We start from the raw sequence: 21,105 nt of genomic DNA on the forward strand, positions 1-21,105 counted from the left end.
CAGAGCATGAACGGGGGAGGGGCAGAGAGAGAGAGGGAACAAATTTACTGGTTTAAAACAATACACAATTTATTATTTCATGGTTTCTGTAGGTCAGGAGTCCTGGTACATCTTGGCTGGATCCTCTACTTAGAGGGTAACAAGGCGTCAGTCAAGTCTTGGCTCCCTGTTTGGAGAAGGATTTACTTCTAAGCTCACTCAGGTTGTTGGCAGAATTCTGTTACTTGAGGTTGAAAGACTGAGGGATTCTGTTTCTTGTTGGCTGTCAGCTGGAGAAGGCCACCTCAGTTCCTGCAGGCTGAATGCCATTCTTTGCCACATGGGATCCCCCAACACGGCCACTTGCCTTCTCAAAGTCAGCAAGGGAAAAAGGTTCTGGCAAGATGAGTGCTATGGTGTTGTATTAGGATTCTCTAGAGAAACACAACCAATAGGATATATGTGTATATACCTGTAAGGAAATTTATTATAAGGTATTGGCTCACAGTTATGGAGGTAGAGAAGTTCCATGATCTGTTGTCTGTAAGCTGGAGACCAGCTGATGGTGTAGTTTGAAGGGTTGATGGTATAGATTCTAGTCCAAGTCTGAAGGCCAGACAACTAGGAGCATTGAGGACAGCAGTGGTTGATATCCCAGCCTAGCAGTAGGGCAGAGTGAGCAAATCCATCCATTCTTTCCACCTTTTTGTTCTACTGGGGTCCTCAGCACTTGAATGGTGCACTCTTACATGGGGGAGGGCCATCTTCTTTACTCAGTCCACCAGTTCAAATGCTAATCTCTTCCAGAAACTTCTTTGGAGACACACCCACAAATAACGTTAATCAGCTCTCTGGGCGTCTTGTGACCCAGTCAAACTGACACATAAAATTAACCATCACACATCTTATGTAATGTGACCACATGAACACATACACAGAAATCACATATGGCCAGTCATCGTTGCTGTATTATATTGGTTAAAACAAGCCTAGCTCCTACCACACTCAAAGGGAAAAGATTATGCAAGGACACAGACACCAGGAGGTGGGGATCATCCCACAAATTTCTGGGACATATAAAAATTACTGAAAGAATACACTAAATAATAATACACTGCAATAAACATAAAACTGTAACACAAATAAAATATCTTTTTTTTTTTTAATTTTTTTTTTCAACGTTTTTTATTTAATTTTGGGACAGAGAGAGACAGAGCACGAGTGGGGGAGGGGCAGAGAGAGAGGCAGACACGGAATCGGAAACAGGCTCCAGGCTCCGAGCCATCAGCCCAGAGCCTGACGCGGGGCTCGAACTCACGGACCGCGAGATCGTGACCTGGCTGAAGTCGGACGCTTAACCGACTGCGCCACCCAGGCGCCCCAACAAATAAAATATCTTAACATATACAATACTTTGGTTCCTCTCTACTCTAGTCTCCATTCCAAACTTCTTTGACTCTAGATTATTTTTTTATACCCCCAAGCTCAATTAAATTACTTTCCCACTGAAAATGCTCTTTGTTTCTTCTGCTTATTGAAGCCTTTACTCACCCATTCTCCTTTTTTCTTCTGTCAAAGAAATATTTTTCCATGCTGTTTCTTGCATGTGGAAAACTCCCACATCACTGACTCCTGTCTCCTTCTCTACTATTTCGTTTCTACTTTTCTTCATGCCCACAGCCCTGCTCACAGGTCGTTGTCATGAAATGAGCCAACGTGCCCAAAACAGTTGGCCCCGTGCTGATCTCTGGGTGAACATTCTATGAATCTCACTTCATGCCCACAGATTTAACTGAGTCCAGCTCTGAGAAATTTTCCTTAATTCCACACATCAGCACTTTCAAGTCATGGTTACTTTTTAGCGAGTTTCCTCACATTTTTACCTTTTTACCTCTATTAGAATTTAAACTCCTTGAAGGCGGGAACTCGGTCCCAATATTTTTATGTGCTCCATCCTCCAAATGATTTGTCTGAAGTGAGGCGTACTGCTTCCAGTTACCTTAGCCCCTAATTGTTTTTTTTTTCTATGTGGTAAAGCATATATAACATTAAATTTGCCATCTTCACCGTTCGTAAATGTACAGTTCAGTAGTATTCAGGATACTTACAATGCTATGAAACTGATCTCCATAACGTTTTCATCTTGCAAAACTCTGTACCCATTAAATAGAAATTCTTCTCTTGCTGCTCTCTCAGCCCCTGGTGACCAACAGCCTACTTGTTTCCATGCATCTTCCTACTTTAGATACCTCATGTAAATGGGATTGTAAGCATTTGTCTTTTTTGACTGGGTTATTTTGCTTAGCATAATGTCCTCTTGGTTTACCTGTGGTGTAGGATATGGCAGGATTTGCTTTCTTTTTATGACTGAAGAAAGGATGCCGCATTTTCCTTTTCCTGTTCATCTGAAGGTGGGCATTTGGGTTGCTTCTGTCTCTTGGCTGTTGTGAATACTGTTGCTGTCATTATGGGTGTGCAACTGCCTCTTTGAGATCCTGCTTTCAATTATTTGGATATATACTCAGAAGAGGGATTTCTGGATCCTATGGTGGTTCTATTTTCAATTTTTTGAGCGACTGGCATACTGTTTTCCATAGTGGTGAGATAATCAGTTTTTAATTATTCACTTTATAGGTGATAAAATTTGTTATGATTTGAGCTTTTACAGGTATATACCAAGGGAATAACAAAGTTGGGGCTTGGCTTTCTGGTTTGTTCTTATTTTTCCCCGCTCTAGGTAATCCTAGAATAGGACTGCTTTTCTTCCTTTTAAAAACCTGTCATTTTGCCTATCAGTGTGTGTGTGTATGTATATATACACACATTCCTGGTTCAGAGTTTTAGCTTTAGAGATATGAGGACATTTTCCTATGGATGACTGATTAAGAAGAGGCTCAGGGAGATGTGTATACTCTAAGAGGAAATTTATTCCTTTCTCCCTGTCAAGATATATTTATTAGCTCTGATCTAAGGGCTTAAATTAGTGATTGTCCATGAGAGGACTCTTTTGGATATTCTCAATTTGCTCTAAAAATACATACTGATAAAAATTTATTGCTTCACTAACTACAATTTTTTTCTAAAGGATAATTAGCATTTATTCGTTATTGTGAAGAGGTCTTTTGTCAAGTTTGTATCGTTTTCATGCGCAAGTTAATATTGAAAATAAGCCCGCTGTACCTCACATTCTTCAGGTACATTATGATTTTGGTCTGCGGAACATTCTGTCAGTTCTGCGAACGCTGGGAGCCGCAAAAAGAGCCAACCCCACAGATACGGAATCAACAATCGTCATGCGTGTTCTGCGAGACATGAATCTTTCTAAACTAGTAAGACTCACAGATGGAAATGTTCCACCAACTTAGATATCAGTTCAGCTAACTAAGCACAAATGAGATTTAGAAATATTTATTTAAAATACTCATTTAAAATGCTTAATAATCAGCCAAAGTGCTGGAGAGCCTAACTTTAGACTTTTTCAGACGTTGCTTTTGTGGTAACTCATATCTAGTCTAACATATGCCTATTTCGATAGAATTCAAATGGATTTTTAAAAATCCACATGTTAAGTTTCCAAATACCTTGAAATACTTTTGGGTTTTAGAGTTAAATCTCACCTTCTTTAAAGTCTGTAGAACCCAGCAGGAAGTTACATGTAAATTTAACAAGTGTGGAATTTCACACTCTCTCATTTCATAGGTGAGACTGAAAATCAATTGTTCAGTGTCAGTGAATCTATGTACAGGGTGACAGATGGTATATTTTATTTCAAAATAAAAGGGTGGAGCAAATTCCAATTCATGAATTTGTTACTATCTCTTATTTCAATTATTATTTTTAAAATTTCAATTAGAAATTGTAGGTTATATGGTAATTCCCTGAACTGATTATTATTTTATGGAGAGGTTGTCATATGGGCAATATTTTCTTTTCTTTCATCTCCTTCCTTCATTTTCTTCTCTTCTTCCTCCCTTTTCCTCCCCCTTTCTTTTCTAAAATAATTTTTAATTTATGGGAAACATGAGGAACATATTCTTCAACTTCAATGAAGGTGACATTTTACTTATTATCATAAAATAATTTGGTATGTTCAGCATTTTCAGTTTGTGCATTGTTATGATTGTGCCAAAATAGTTGGTCCAGTTTCTCTTTCTTTTCTCTCTTAGATTGATGAAGATGAACCCTTATTTTTGAGTTTGATTGAAGATCTCTTCCCAAATATTCTTCTGGACAAAGCAGGTTACCCTGAACTGGAAATGGCGATTAGTAGGCAGGTAATGTATCTCTAAGGACATCCAGCTCTGTCCGTGTCTCTTTCATCTGAATTTCATGGGTGTCAGGTGCAGCTGATGTATTGCAGATCTGTGGGTTTCAAGAACAACACCCAAGATGATGGCTACTGTTTTAGGGGAGGCTGTTACACGCCACTGACAGAGCTTCTCCAGCCAGACAGTCTCCTGCTGTCCCACAAGCACATCTGGTTGGCCACATGTTAGTGGGCCCACGATGGGTGGAAACCATTCCACACCAGATTCTGAAATGAAGTATGATGAGCGAGCGGGGCGGGTGGGGCTCAGCTGGCTGGCGAGCCTTCCTCGACTTGGCTTTGTCTGTGGCCCTGGTGCTTCCACATGGCTTTGATCTCTGGACTCCCGCCCTGAAGTGTCACTCGCAGTGACCTCACGTGGCTCCTCAACTGTCATTCTTTTCCCCCAGGCCTAGGATCACCTGTGATTTCTTCCTCAGGCTCTGGGGATCTGCCATGTTATGTGAGGCATTAGGTGTCTGGATTTCCTATGAGACTTGGTGCAGCTGTACGTTTTTCTAGTTTTCGTAGGAATGAAGATGAGTCATGTAAACCTTGTGCCACAGGTTACTTTCCTGCAAAGAAGAGTTTGGGGGAAGAAAAGTTTTATAGAAATAGTGATTGGCTCACATTTATAAAGTACATTTCAGTTTGTTTAAGATATTTGTTAACAAAAATCAAATACGGTAGTACTTAATGCATATTTTCCTTTTAAAAATCAAGATACAAAAATCTTAATCTGATCAGGTAAGAGTGATAATTCATTTTGGAAATGAATTATCATCCTATGGCTGAATTGTCTAAAAATCTTAGTATAAAGTAATGTATAAGGTGACTAACAGCGTAATTTGTAGCATATGAAAAATCTGAAGAGCATACACATAGCATGAAATGACATGTGATTATTATCCAACAATTATTTAAATAAAAATAAAAACATCGTTTATAGTGGGGTTAAGCGTAGCATGATGGTTAAGAGCATGGACCATGGAGCTTAGTTTCTTGGGTTCGGATTCCCACTCTGTAACTTTACAAGTAATAATCTTGGGTAAATTGCTTGGCTTCTCTGTGCCTCAGTTTCCTTCTCTGTAAAAGAAAGATAGTGACAGTACTAATCTTGTAGTGTTATTATGAATATTGAACTTAGACTAGTGTTTGGCAGAATAACTTTCATGTGTGTGTTTGACAGATAAAAACTCAGTAGATTTATAGACAGTTTGAGTTTTAGATGGAATTTCAGTCAACTTGGTTGACTTGGAAATAACTTGGTTTTCCAGTTATTAAATATCACCTTTTAAATTAAACATTTAAAATACATTTTGATACATGAGTCTTTATTCTTAAGTTGCTCCTAAGACATATATTCAAGGATGTATTAATATAAATGTATTCAATTCCCAAAGGCAAATGCAGAGGTTTCTTGTTGCCTTGGGATAACATTTTGAATATTCAACCTATGGTCTTTGCATATATATATATATTTATGCCACATATATATAAATTTTTTATTTTAAGTAAACTCCACACCACACATGGGGCTTAAACTTATAACCCTGAGATAAAAAGTCACATGCTCCACTGACTGGGCCTGCCAGGCACCCCAGCAATATATTGTTCATTGTGGCAAAATATATAATTTAAAATTTAGCATTTTAATCATTTTTAAGTATACTGTTAAGTGAAATTAAGTACATTTCACATTATTGTGCAAAACATCGTCACCACCCGTGTTCAGCACTTTTTTCACTTCCCCGAACTGAATCTCCATACCCATTAAAGAGTAACTATTTTTCCTCTATCCCCCTCCTCAATGTCTGTGCTTAGTTTGAGCACAGTGGAAGGTCCAGATTGCTGTCGATGTGGCCCAATGTGGGGCTTCGTTTATGTTTTCAGGTTGAAGAAGCTGGTTTAATTAACCATCCTCCTTGGAAACTGAAAGTTATCCAGCTGTTTGAGACACAGAGAGTGCGACACGGAATGATGACCCTGGGGCCCAGTGGAGCGGGGAAGACCACTTGTATCCACACCTTGATGAAAGCCATGACAGGTAAGGGGGCGGTCATGCTATGTTGCTCTGGGCAACACATTTAAATCACTGACACATTTGGATGCTCCAAGAGGGACATGCTCTACTGATTATTGGGCACATTTTAGAGATAGTGTATTATAATAATGAACTGGAGGGGAAAACTTCTTTGCAGCTTTATTGAGATATAACTGACATATAGTATTGTATAAGTTTCATGTGTACAGTGTATTGATTTGAAGCAATTGTATGTTGCAGAATGATTACCACCATTAGCTTTGACCCCCATCTCGTCACACAGTTACTTTCCATTTCTTTTTTGTGGTGAGAACATTTAAGATCCACTCATCTAGCAACTTGTTCAATTATATGATACAGTGTAATTAGCTATGATCATGATGCTATATGTACGTTATGCTATAATGTATGTCAGATCCTCGTCCTTGTGAATCTTTTAACTGGAAGTTTGTACTCTCTGTCCAGTATCTCTCCCATTTCCCTACACCTTGACCCCTGGTGACCACCATTCTACAATCTGTTTTCCAGGGTTTGCTTTTTTTTTTTTAGATTCCATACATAAATGAAACCATACAGGATTTATCTTTCCCTGTGTGACTGACTTCATTTAGCATGACATTCTCGAGGTTCATCCGTGTCGTCATGTCATTGCAAATGGCAGGATGTCCTTCTTGCGTGTGGTTGAATTATATATATATATGTCACATTTCCTGAATTCTTTCTCTAATTAATGGGCATTTACATCGTTTCCGTATCTTAGCTTCTATGAATAATGCTGCATGAAAACGAATGTTAAACAGTGACTTTATGTACTGTGTTATGTGTTTTACTTATGTTATGTCATTTAATTTTCACCATGATCTTGAGATGTGGCTCTGACCATCCCCATTTTGTTCAAAAATGTCGAGCTTCAAGTTCAGAAATGCTACAGGTTGTGAAGACAGTAAGGTCAGGGCCCACTAATGAAAAAACCCGGACGTTTCCCATTATAACATGGTACTTCCCAATGAGTTAATACGATGTGCTACCTCTCAGTAAATTAAAAAAAATAATTTCAATTTCAACTCCCAAATCATCCTAATCGTGAACTAATTTCCCACCAAGAATCAGATATTTTTCTGGTGAAGTTCAAGAGATGCCTTTAATTCCTACATCTCCCTTAGCCTTATATCTAAGTCCCTACGTAGCCCAAGGTCATCCAAAGATTATGGGCATTGCCACTATGTGACTATGTGACTATCCCTGTATTTTCTGATTAGACATTGACGTTTCCCATTCTAAAAGTACTGTGTAGGCAGCTCTGAGCCATGGCAGATTTGAGTCCCAAAATTTCACAGAACTTCACCCGTTGGATTGCGTCACACATGGTCCCATGGGGAAAAGGTGCCTGGCTGGGTTTCCAGTCCGCTCATGAAACTCCAGTGCACTGATGCTGAGTTGTGGCAGTGGAGACTGCTCTGTGTTTGCTCTAGGGACCTGCACGTGTTGGGTTTAGTCTCGGTGCCCTCAGCTAGGGGGCAAAGTGAGTTCTGTACGTTAAGACTCCAGCACGGGGTGTTCACACTGAGACAGAATTGTGCTCTCAGCTCTCACTTACCTTTGCCAAAACTGAGAGCACACACCTGCAAGACTTACCGTGCGGTTTTCATGTGCTGTTGAGACTCTGTTTGGGGATTTTTATATAGCTTTAAAATGATGTGTTCTCTCAAATTATGCTTAATAATACTTTTGTTGTTGTCGTGTAGCTGCCTTCTGTTAACAATAAACTACAAATGCACCTGGTAAAGTGAGTTGAACAAAATGAGTACTAAATATTAAACAATAGTGATACATTATGTATAATATGTCTAAATTATGTAATCCATATGGCATCGCTGGTTTTGGAGAAGTTCTTTGCAAAGATGAATTAATCATTAGACTACTTGCTGTCGATTAACCTGTTCTTGGTTTTCATACGTAGGGCAAACATTCGTTATCTTAAGCAAAACATTGTCTAATGCCGAAAACACTAATTATCCCAAAGATTGAGAAGGTAATTGCACTGAACTTGTACCAGACCCGTGTATATCTGTTTCCTTATTCATCATGTATTTATTTATCACATATCTTTAATGTTCTGTACGTGAGGTTCTGCTAGGTTCTGTAGCAGAAGTGGGGAAGCAGGCGTGAAAACCAAAGGCCATGCCTTCAAGGAGCCGGATAACCCAGACAGTTATTAGTCAACATGGAATCGCTATGCAAAGATTTGGACAGTTATGCTGTGAGCAGGCAAAGGAGATCAGAAACCTTTCTAAGGAATTCTAGGAAGGCTTACAGAACAGGTGCCACTTCAGCTGAAGATTGAGGGTTGAGTAGCAGATGGATGCAAGGCATTCTTAGCAGAACAAAGAGCCTGTGCAGATAGGAGAGACTCCAGAGAGCATGGCATGCCCAGAAAGTGCACTGGTGTGGATAAAAGGTAGTCTGTGTGTGGGGGTGGGAGTGGGGAAGGTGAGAAGGTATATATAGTACGTGCTCCTGGTGCCCACCACCACACCCCTTTGACCCTGTCCTGGTACAGGTGCAGCTGTTGGTCAGTTTCTCCCACAAATGCCAGGGGTGTCTCCCAGTTTTTCAGCATTATGACTTTCCTAGAATCTAGGGAACTGGTTCAGCCTGGAAGAGAGTGGGCATTAATGCCCCTGAGGCAGCCATACCCTCAAACAGTGGCAGAAGTTGGGTTGAAGGCAAGTGTCCTACCTCCTCATGTCCATTAGAGGGACACTACATCTGTGGCCACCTCCCAAATGAGCCCATTCTTGGATTTCTCTCATTTTCTGTTTCATTCTCTCTTTCCCCTGACTTCAAACTCCCCATACCCGTATCCTTGTTTGAGGCTTTCCTTTTAGGGGGCATTCAAATTAGTGCAATAGAGCTTTGTAAGTTATGCTAAGTACTTAGATTTTATTTTGCAGGTGATGGGAAGCCATTGGGCTGGGGAGTGGTATGATCAATGCTGTGTGTAGAAGACCATCCTGTGGCCATGTGGAGAATGGGCCACGGGACAGGAGGGATGGTCTGGAGTCCATAAAGAGGCAGCAGCAAGAAAGTGTACCTACTCTAGGGGCAGAATCCATGAAGGTGGAGTGATCAGGACAGTCAAGAAATGCCTAGGAAGAGAATTAAGAGGATTCGGTTTAAGTCAGCAAAACTAAAAAGCAACCGATGGAATGGGAGAAGATATTTGCAAATGACATTTCAGATAAAGGGTTATAAAGAACTTATCAAACTCAACACATAAAAAGTAAGTAATCCAGTGAAAAATGGACAAAAGACATGAATAGACACTTTTCCAAAGAAGAGATCCAGATGGCGAACAGACACATGAAAAGATGCTCAACATCACTCATCAGGGAAATACAAATCAAAACCACAACAAGATACACTCTCACACCAGTCAGAATGGCTAAAATGAACAACTCAGGCAACAATAGATGTTGGCGAGGATGTAGAGAAGAGGAACCCTTTTGCATTGCTGGTGGGAATGGAAAACAGTATGGAGGTTCCTCAAAAAATTAAAAACAGAGCTACCCTATGACCCAGCAATTGCACTACTAGGTCTTTATCCAAAGGATGCAGGTGTGCTGTTTTGAAGGGGCACATTCACCCCAATGTTTATAGCAGCACTATTGACAATAGCAAAAGTATGGAAAGATCCGAAACGTCCGTTGACTGACAAATGGATAAAGAGGACGTGGTATATAGACACAATAGAATATTTACTTGGCGATGAAAAAGAATGAAATCTTGCCACTTGTGATAATGTGAATGGAACTCGAGTGTATTATGCTAGGCAAAATAAGTCAGTCAGAGAAAGACATATATGATTTCACTCATATGTGGCAATAAGAAACAAAACAGATTAACATAAGGAAAGGGAAGCAAAAATAAGATAAAAACAGAGAGGGAGACACACCATAAGAGACTCTTAAATATAGAGTACAAACTGAGGGTTGCTGGCGGGTGTTGGGTGGGGGGATGGGCTAGATGGGTGATGGGCATTAAGGAGGACACTTGTTGGGATGAGCACTGGGTGTTGTATGTAAGTGATGAATCCCTAAATTCTATTCCTGAAATCATTATTATACGATAAGTTAACTAACATGGATTTCATTAAAAAATAATAATAAAAGGAGGAATTAGTTTAACCAACCTTTTGAAAGTAAAGCATTTTTTTCTTGTAGTCATCTTATAAACATGTTTGGTATTTCATTTTTTTGGTCATAAATTAAAAAAATATTATGCAAGTGTAGTTGACATACAATGTTATATTGGTTTCAGGCATATAACATAGTGACTCAATAATTCTGTACCAAAATGTTATGGTATTTAAAATTGAAATGATACAATTCTACGTACTACCATAATGAAATAATTAAAAAAAATTTTTTTAATGTTTATTTATTTTTGAGAGAGAGAGAGCACACACATGAGCCAGGGAGGGGCAGAGATAGAGGGAGACATACAATCCGAAACAGACTCCAGGCTCTGAGCTGTCAGCACAGAGCCCGACGTGAGGCTTGAACCATGAGATCATGACCTGAGCCGAAGTCTGACGTTTAACCCACTCAGCCACCCAGGCGCCCCCATAATGAAATCATTTTTGATAGTTTTTCTTATATGGGCAGCAGATCAAGTCATTTTTACTTATGATACTATCATAGTCTTTTAAAAAATGTTTATTTATTTATTTTGAGAAAGAGAGAAAGAGTGAGCAGGGAAGGGGGCAGAGAGAAAGGGAGACAGAGAATCCCGATCAGTCTGCAGCACAGAGCCCGTCGCAGGGCTCGAAACCACAAACCGCAAGATCATGACCTGAGCTGAATCCAAGAGTTGGACACTTAACTGACTGAGCCACCTAGACACCCTAATACTGTCATACTCTTTAAGAGTTTGCTGGCCTTTAGGTAAAAGATATAGTTTTGCTAGTCTTATGGATATCATTTATTGAAGAAACTGAGTGGTGATGCAGTTTCCCTTCAGCGTTGTAAAATACTGCAAATAATTACCCCGAGTCTTTTTGTGATTTAAAAAAAGAGAACTATGGTCTAATTTTCTAAATGGGTTTTAGTGGGTTTTAACACCTTTTTCAATGTGCATAGTTATTATGTATGTTTGCCTGTGCTTGTCAACCATTCGCACAGTATGTAATGTTTCAGCATCGATTTTTATCAGTTTATACTTTCAACCTTATTCTTCACTTTTCTGCTTATTAACCACAGTCCCTTATGTACAGAATCTAGCTTATTTAGGAGTAGTTTTAGGGTGTGAAAGAGTCAAAGACCTTTTTTGAATTTGGCTGTAAAAGAAAAGTCCTTGATTCCTGAAACATTAGTTTCGCTTAGTTTGTTTTTTTTTTTTCCAAACAAGTAAGAACACATCTCAGCAAATTGAAGTCGGGAATGCAGAGAATGCAGCATCTTCTGGGTGGTATTTCAGAGACCAGGCTTAATCCAATATATCATAAATCAAAAGATTTTTGAGCTGTGAAATTGGAAGAACTTCCAGATTACATTAATTCCTTCATCCATGCCAACGTGGTATCCTTCCCCCACCCCCATTATGGTTCCTGCAGCTTGCTTTTACAGAAGATAGAAACAAAAGTATGCTAGTCCATAAGATGTAACGATGTTAATTATGATACCTTGGAATGCAGGAAGACATAATGTTTTCGTGTAATTTTGTATTTTTCCTATTTTGAACACCTGCTGACAGTACATTGCAGTTAGTACAGCGTTACCTAATGATGGCTTGCTCTACATCTGCGTTGTTTAAAATTTGGATTTACTTGGTACAGATTGTGGAAAACCACACCGGGAAATGAGGATGAATCCCAAAGCGATTACAGCCCCACAGATGTTTGGTCGACTTGATGTGGCCACAAATGATTGGACTGATGGGATATTTTCAACTCTTTGGAGGAAAACGTTGAGAGCTAAGAAAGGTAGAAAATGAAGTGTTATTTTTGACCTGTACTTCTAGATAAAATCTTAGGGTGCCTATTTAGAATTAGTAGAACAACTGTATTCTCCATACGAGGAGACCAGCAAGTCCTGAATCAGTATATTTGTCAACGTTGAAATACTGAAACTATTGATTAGTATATTTAAAACCCCCCTCTCCCACCTTTTTTTCTTTGTTGTTATTACAGAGGGAATGATTTTCCTTTTCAATAAATGTTTTTGTATCCCTGTGATATCTTAGAATAAAATAGAAAGAAAAAGCTGTTAAGGAAAATTGATAGTGTTGAATAAAGTAACTCTACCATAACCATTTCCCTGAGTCTTTTAAAAATGTTATTTTTATTTAAGCATAGCCTATTTTTAGAATACTGATCCCCCTATAAAATCGCAGGGGGAAATGGGCTTCTTTGGGAAGAAAATTGCATATATCGAAAACAAAGTCTCTATTGAACTAACAAATATTGCTGTTTAGACGCACACTGATGTTTGGTTATCCTGTGAAGAAACTCGTTAAGGGCTAGTGGTTCACTCTGAATGCTCTCTTACTTTTGGAGTCTCTAAATTGAACCCAATGTTCCTGGGGTACAGGCTCAGATGGAAGAGGTGATATCAACTCTCCTCTCCTCGTGTTTTCTCACTCTCCAGTAAGTGGGAGAAAGGCATAGTGAATGCACTTGCGGGGAGAAGGAAGGATGCAGGAGAAGGAAAAGATACTGGGGACATTTCTTAAAAAAATTTTTTTTTTCAACATTTATTTATTTTGGGGACAGAGAGAGACAGAGCATGAATGGGGGAGGGGCAGAGAGAGAGGGAGACACAGAATCGGAAACAGGCTCCAGGCTCTGAGCCATCAGCCCAGAGCCTGACGCGGGGCTCGAACCCACGGGCCGCGAGATCGTGACCTGGCTGAAGTCGGACGCTTAACCGACTGCGCCACCCAGGCGCGAGACTGGGGACATTTCTTCATGAGTCTTGTCTTTGGAACACTGTCTACTGAGAAATGTTTAAGGTGGCGCCACTCATTTAGGGAAACGGAGCTCAGCAACCTAACATCAGTTGTCAAAAGAGGCATGAACATGTATAATTTCTAAAGTGTGCTCATATTAGCCATTGTTGTTTTACTGGAAATAAATGAAAGTTTGTCTCTGTCTTGTTCCAGTAATCCTATGTAAACACATATGCAGTGCCCAGTGCTACCTCAAAGAATGGGAGCTCAAAGCAGTGTTTTTTTTCCCTCTTTAAAGAAGGCAACATACCTTTTCTAAGTGACTCGGGTGTTTAGATCATCATTTTACTTAAATTCAGTCGACTGAGCCTAATTAAGATTTTTAAAAGCATTTTATTTGACACATAATATTTTACAGCTGTGGCACAGTCAATAAAGATTAGAGTTCCAAACTTGGTCATGGTGTCAGTAAGAGAAACTAGAGATTAAGAAATTAGGAGGAATCATTAAACCAGGTGCCGAAATTTGCGATGGCATTCCGTTGACCATTCTGCTGATGCTTGGCACTTTTTTTTTTTTTTACTTCCAAATATCTCCCTAAGTGATTCCCATCAGTTTTGTCCCCAGGAGCCCCTCCAGGGGGTTCATGGCCTCCAGCTTGTCAGATCCAAATTGTCGGTTCTCAGGCTAGTCCGGCTTGCACAGAACCTGGCATGGTTGATCGCTCCCCTTCTTGGAGCTCTTCTGTCACTTGACATCAGGGAAACTTAACCCGCTTGCTGTCCTTCTACTTCTGCCTCATGAGGGGTCTGTCAGAGGGAGGAGTCTGCAAAGGAGACTGTACCACAAGTCTGAACTTTGAAGTGGCTCTGTGCTCAGACCTCCTGCCTCCGTCTCCTTGTACTCCCTGGAAGAAACATACCCAGTCCATGGTTTTAAGTGCCGTCTCTAAGCCAATGGCTTCTACATTCTGATCTTCAGCCCTGACCTCTCCCTTGAATCCCCAGCTCAACAACGTTGTGGGACGTGTGTGGGACATCTCAAGTGTGACGTGTACCAGCCAGAATCAGTTCCGTGGTTCTGCCTGTCCTTGTGATGGCACTCACATTCCCTTTTCTCTTCTCCAACTCTTGCTTTCTAGAACAGCCTCAATTTGTACTCACTTTGAGACCTTTGCACTTGGTATTCTTACTGCCTGGAAAATTCTGCCTCTAGATCCCTACGTCACTTCATTCTCCTGAAATATTTTATTGACTACCTTATCAAAAGCAATGCCCCACCCTCTTTTCTTCCTGATTGTTCTTATCGTACATATTATTTGCTTATTGGTTTCATTATCATCTCTACCCCTTAGAATGTAAGCTCTGTGAAGATAGGACAGTGTCTTATTTTTTTTTTTAATTTTTTTTTCAACGTTTTTTATTTATTTTTGGGACAGAGAGAGACAGAGCATGAATGGGGGAGGGGCAGAGAGAGAGGGAGACACAGAATCGGAAACAGGCTCCAGGCTCTGAGCCATCAGCCCAGAGCCCGATGCGGGGCTCGAACTCACAGACCGCGAGATCGTGACCTGGCTGAAGTCGGACGCTTAACCGACTGCGCCACCCAGGCGCCCCGACAGTGTCTTATTTTTACCGTAATGTCCCCAGACCTTAGAATAGTGCTGATACATAGAAGGTGCTCAATGAATATTTGTTCAACGAACAACTGACTTTTTTCCTTTGGTTATGTGCTTTAAACAATGGCTATAGATAGAACTGGAAAAAGTCCTATGTGACAAAATAAGGTAATCATTTCTATCAAAGTTTTATTTAAATATTAATGAAAATTACATCAAATTATAGTACTACTTCAAGTATACTAGTTACGTGTATATGTATATATGTGTGTGTGTATTTTTCCCCCCCCCCGCCTTTCGTGGGCTATTCTAGGGGAGCATATCTGGATAGTTCTTGATGGTCCAGTAGATGCCATCTGGATTGAAAATCTGAATTCTGTTTTGGATGATAACAAAACTCTAACCCTTGCCAATGGTGATCGGATTCCCATGGCTCCAAACTGTAAGATCATTTTTGAACCTCATAACATTGACAACGCTTCACCTGCTACTGTCTCAAGAAATGGAATGGTTTTCATGAGTTCTTCTGTCCTCGATTGGAGTCCTATTCTTGAGGTATAGTGGAGTCTTCATTTTTTTAATTTAATTTAATTTAATTTAATTTAATTTAATTTAATTTTTTTTCATGTCCAGCTTTTTTTTTTCTTTTAATATAATTTATTGTCAAATTAGCTAGCATACAGTGTGTAAAGTGTGCTCTTGGTTTTTGGGGTAGATTCTCATGGTTCATTGCTTACATACAACACCCAGTGCTCATCCAAGAAGTGCCCTCCTCAATGCCCATCACCCATTTTCCCCTCTCCCCCACCACTCCCCATCCACCCTCAGTTTGTTCTGTTTATTTCATAGTGTCTTATGGTTTGCCTCCCTCCCTCTCTGTTTGTAACTATTTTTCTCCCCATCTCTTCCCCCATGGTCTTCTGTTAACTTTCTCAAGATCCACATATGAGCGAAAACATACGGTATCTGTCTCTCTCCGACTGACTTATTTCACTTGGCATAATACATTCTAGCTCCGTCTACGTTGTTATGAATGGTAAGGTTTCATTCTTTTTGACTGCCAGGTAGTACTCCATTGTATATATATATAAACCACATCTTCTTTATCCATTCATCAGTTGATGGACTTTTAGCCTCTTTCCATCATTTGGCTATCGTTGAAAGTGCTGCTATAAACACTGGGGTGCACGTGCCCCTTTGAATCAGCACGGAGTCTTTCTTTTGTGGACCCAAAGAGGAAAATGGATCTTTTCGTGTTCTGGTACAGTGCATGCTGATTTTTCTGCAGACCTGCGGTGTGATTGCATTTCGTTGCTACTGTTTCTGGCAGATCTTGTATCCTTCGGGACATCGAAACCCTGATTGTCCCTTCCAGGTGCCCTCGGTGTTCTGATTGATTTCTTCTGGGCTCTTTGCATCTCCTTAGACCCGTGATGTCCACTGTGGGTTGTGGAGTAATCGCAAGGCCTAGCTGAATCAGTAATCCCGCCAAACTGTGAATAAGTGAGATTTAATTTTATCACTTTGGGAATTCATGACATTTTTAAAAGGTACTCATGCCTGTAAATTTTGGGAGTGCCCATCTTAGAAACATTAGCTTGAAGAAAACAATTTATTAAAATTGTATATAAGGAATTTTGATGAGATTCAATAGCCATAATATTCGTTTTAAGTTTGCTCTTGGAAATAATATTTCAGACAATGTCTCTTCAATTCATGAAAAGCTATATTATTTTCTTATCACCGGTACATTCTAGAATGTATTGATTATAATTAGATTATAATTAAATGCCTTGTATACTTAGATATTTTACTAAATAAATACTATAATGTAGGGCAGAATGCTTATTAATTTTTTTAATGTTTCTTTTTGAGAGCGAGAGAGAGAGAGAGAGGGAGAGAGAGACAGATAGAGTATGAGTGGGGGAGGGGCAGAGAGAGAAGCAGGCTTCAGGCTCTGAGCTGTCAGCACAGAGCCTGACGTGGGGCTTGAACTCATGAACTGTGAGACCATGACCTAAGCCAAAGTTGGACACTTAACTGACAGAGCCACCCAGGCGCCCTGGGCAGAATGCTTATTAGAGTAGCCACGTGTGAAACCTCTTTTTGACATTGTTAGTTAAATTTATTATTTTATTTACCTAATTTTTTAGAAATGATTTTGATTGAAAACTTATAAAATCATAATTTAAATTAAGTAGGTGTTTATTTTACATCATCATTAAATTTTTGTACTTGTCTTTCTGTATCAATATGTCTTAGCTTTTAATAACATCATCTCGGGGCGCCTGGGTGGCGCAGTCGGTTAAGCGTCCGACTTCAGCCAGGTCACGATCTCGCGGTCCGTGAGTTCAAGCCCCGCGTCGGGCTCTGGGCTGATGGCTCAGAGCCTGGAGCCTGTTTCCGATTCTGTGTCTCCCTCTCTCTCTGCCCCTCCCCCGTTCATGCTCTGTCTCTCTCTGTCCCAAAAAATAAAATAAACGTTGAAAAAAAATAATATCATCTCAGGATTTACAGAACTCTGGCTTGCACAAGGGTGTAGGTTTGGTGAAGTGTCAAGATGTGAAAAAGGGGGGGATTATATAGCAAAATGTTGCTTACGTATAACTGGATGTGTCACTAAACATGCTTCTAAAGATTTCAGATTTCGCAATCAAATTATCCATCCATTAAGGAGAATACAGAGCAAGGGTTCTGAACCCTGGCTTTGCAAAAATAGTCATCAATGACAGTTCTTTAAAATACAGGTGATTGGGTCATACCCCAATCCTACCAGATTAGAATCTCTGGGGACAGAGGTCCAGGAGTTGGTGTTTGTTTTTGTTTTTGTTTTTAAAAGCACTGCAGTAGCGTCAGATTTGGCAACCACAGATATGGCAGCAAGCTCCAAGTGAAAAAAAGTATTTGTGTGATTTTCCCCCAATACTTGGCATCCACGAGGGCTTTTAAAAAATACTTTTACACCACTAGCTAATGAATATTTAGACTTTGCTTTTTATGAAATAAGCTTCTATTATGTTCTATGTTGAGGCTGAATAAGGTCTTAATGCTGCACTTACCTAATTTTTTATAATGCTTTTCAATAATGCAGTTTCTTCTCACAAATGATTAGCAAGAAGCAAGACTCACAAAGAATCAGACTGAAAGTGTTTAGAACAGTATCCGGCAGCCCTAGGGAGTTATTAGAGGCAGGCAGGTGGAGAAGTTTTGTTCATAGGAATCTGTCAGCTCCTGGGAGCCAAGCTGATTTCTTGGCCTTGTGTATGACCTTTCTGCTTCCATCACTTGAAAGTGCTATGTTCTGTTTTTGTTGCTGTGGAACCCTGGTAAATTCATGAATTGATGAATAATTTGGAATCAACATCTTATTGCTTCTGTTCAGTGTCTAAGAATGAGCCGATCTCTTGAGGCCAAGGGAACTTGTCTCAGCTTCAGAGAATATTGTGTGTTACATGGTATTTTGTTAGGGATCACAGGCACTTTTCTGCAGTGGGCTCTCCAAGTGACTCAATTCTCCATTTTCCTGAGTATTCTGTGATATTTTTCCACACTGGTTATTAGTTACATCAGAAGAAATAAAAGGAAACAGCTCATTTGATAAATCTTTGTTTCCCATTTAAGAAAATGTGGGTATGGATTTGCTGTGTTCATCTTTTAGTCCTTTTTCTTTTCCTGAATTATTTCTCTTCTGAATGCCTCCTCATTGTCTTCTAGTGTATTTTAATCAAGAGCTGAAGACTTTTTGTCCATCTTGGTTTCAAGACCTGAGCACATATGTAGGGTGGTAACGGAACATGTGGGTTTGAATTCTGGACTTGGCTACCCACCGGCTGTGGGAACCTGGGCACATCACTTAAACTCTTTGGGCTTCAGTTTTCTTTCTTTCTTTCTTTCTTTTAATATTTTTTAAATGTTTATTCATTTTTGAGAGACAGAGAGAGACAGAGCACGAGTGGGGGAGGGGCAGAGAGAGAGGGAGACACAGAACCCGAAGCAGGCTCAACGCGGGGTTCGAACTCACGAGCCGTGAGATCGTGACCTGAGCCGAAGTTGGACGCTCAACCGACTGAGCCACCCAGAGGCCCCTGGACTTTGGTTTTCTCACCTGTAAGAGGAGGACAATAATAGCTCCTACCTCATAGCATTATTTTGAGCATTAAATGAGTTAACGCATGAAAGAATGTATAGCAAGGCCTGCCACATCCCATCTGCACTATTATCATTAGATGTTGTTATAGTCCATTGATATTTAAAAAATTTGTGTCCCGGAGCGCCTGGGTGGCACAGTCGGTTAAGCGTCCGACTTCAGCCAGGTCACGATCTTGCGGTCTGTGAGTTCGAGCCCCGCGTCGGGCTCTGGGCCGATGGCTCGGAGCCTGGAGCCTGTTTCCGATTCTGTGTCTCCCTCTCTCTCTGCCCCTCCCCCGTTCATGCTCTGTCTCTCTCTGTCCCAAAAATAAATAAACGTTGAAAAAAAAATTTAAAAAATTTGTGTCCCCAAACGGCCATTCTCCTGGCATGCTAATACATTTATTAGTGCATTAATATGTAAATTAACAGGGTTTCCTTAAGAAGCGCTCACCCCAAGAAGCTGAAATTCTTCGTCAGCTGTACATCAAGTCTTTTCCCGACCTGTATCGCTTCAGTATTCAGAACTTAGAACACAAGATGGAGATACCTGAGGCCTTTGTGATCATGCAGAGCATTGACATGCTTCAAGGGCTGATCCCTCCAAAGGTAAATTGCTCAACTTTCTAGAAATTTCTCTCTTATTAACTGAGCCATGTTGTGCAGAGAGTATAGTATTTGAAACTGGCTCTCTTAGAGCTATGGATGGGGGAATGTTTCAAATGTCGCCCTGCATCTTTTTTATTTTTCTCATTACTTTTCTCCCCAAGTAAGTCACGGGTTTGTAATTTAGTGGCAAGTTCACAGTCATCTAATAAACATCCAGATTTATTTTGGGCACTGACTTGTATTGAGATAAATTCTGTATGTTTCCAGTTTTACTCATCTTTTCCTTGTTCTTGTCTTGGGAAAAGGTATTGTCCCTTTGACATTTTTTATTATTTTTATTGAAACCTCAAAGCAAAATTTAGGCTTGAGAATTGAGTGACTAAAACAAAAAGTTTCTTCCGTGCCCAGGAGCAAGGTGCAGAGGTCACCCCAGAGCACCTAGGGAGACTGTATGTCTTCTCCCTCATGTGGAGCGTCGGGGCCGTGCTGGAATTGGAGGGCCGACGTCGGGTGGAGCACTGGCTACGTTCTCAGGAAGCGCTGACCTTGGATTTGCCGCCTCTAGCGGGGACCGATGACACCATGTTTGACTATCATGTCTCGTCCAGTGGTGAGGACACCCTAACACACGGGAGCAGGTTTTCCCACTGGCTAATGTTTACGTAGCTTTTATTTTTCTAAATGGTAATTAAAACACACGCTGTGAAATTAAAAGGGAAATCTTTATGTGTGATGAAACCTGATCGTTTCTTTTTCAAAACTTTATTTCATTTGTGTCCCAGATGCATATCTTCCCCTTGTTAGGTATATTATTTGCTAAACTTTTAATGAATTAAAAACAAATTAGAGGGGCTCCTGGATGGCTCAGTCGGTTGAGTGTACGACTTTGGCTCAGGTAGTGATCTTGCAGTCTGTGAGTTCGAGCCCTGCGTCGGGCTCCGTGCTGACAGCTCAGAACCTGGAGCCTGTGTCAGATTCTGTGTCCCCTCTCTCTGACCCTCCCCCATTCATGCTTTGTCTCTCTCTGTCTCAAAAATAAATGTTAAGAAAAAATTTAAAAAAATTAGAAAAGAAAAATCTCCAAATCAGATCTATTTCAGTCATTTGTATAATATAATCAGAAATTTACATGAAGATTACAAAGTGTGAAGTATATTTTTACTAAATGTGTTTATCTATGTCTATAGATCTATCCAGATATACCTTAAGTTTATTTATATGTGCATATATAAAGTACATCTATATAAAACATGTATATATATATATACACAATATTTATGTATCTTTTATTTTTGGTTCTATAATTAAAGGAAGTACGTAATGAAAAGCTTATGAGATTAGATATTTTAAGTGGTTTTAGGTACATACTACTATCACTGTATTCTTTTTTCTTTTTTCTTTTTATTTAAAATTTTTTTTAACGTTTATTTTTGAGAGAGAGAAAGAGACTGAACGTCAGTGGGGGAGGGGCTG

At 40.0% G+C, this 21,105-nt stretch overlaps 1 protein-coding gene across 1 annotated transcript in view; it reads left to right on the forward strand.

The window, feature by feature from the left end:
• The window catches only part of DNAH5 (dynein axonemal heavy chain 5), a 229,815-nt gene that overhangs the window by 99,353 nt on the left and 109,357 nt on the right, over window positions 1-21,105 (forward strand). The window contains exons 39-45 of the mRNA XM_043574233.1: window positions 3,174-3,308; window positions 4,146-4,253; window positions 6,179-6,332; window positions 12,166-12,312; window positions 15,209-15,450; window positions 19,456-19,632; window positions 20,041-20,242. Of these exons, the coding sequence (XP_043430168.1) occupies window positions 3,174-3,308; window positions 4,146-4,253; window positions 6,179-6,332; window positions 12,166-12,312; window positions 15,209-15,450; window positions 19,456-19,632; window positions 20,041-20,242 (1,165 nt within the window). The remainder of the gene's footprint in view (window positions 1-3,173; window positions 3,309-4,145; window positions 4,254-6,178; window positions 6,333-12,165; window positions 12,313-15,208; window positions 15,451-19,455; window positions 19,633-20,040; window positions 20,243-21,105) is intronic.

The sequence above is a fragment of the Prionailurus bengalensis genome, chromosome A1, assembly GCF_016509475.1.
Source record: "Prionailurus bengalensis isolate Pbe53 chromosome A1, Fcat_Pben_1.1_paternal_pri, whole genome shotgun sequence".
Lineage (NCBI taxonomy): Eukaryota > Metazoa > Chordata > Mammalia > Carnivora > Felidae > Prionailurus > Prionailurus bengalensis.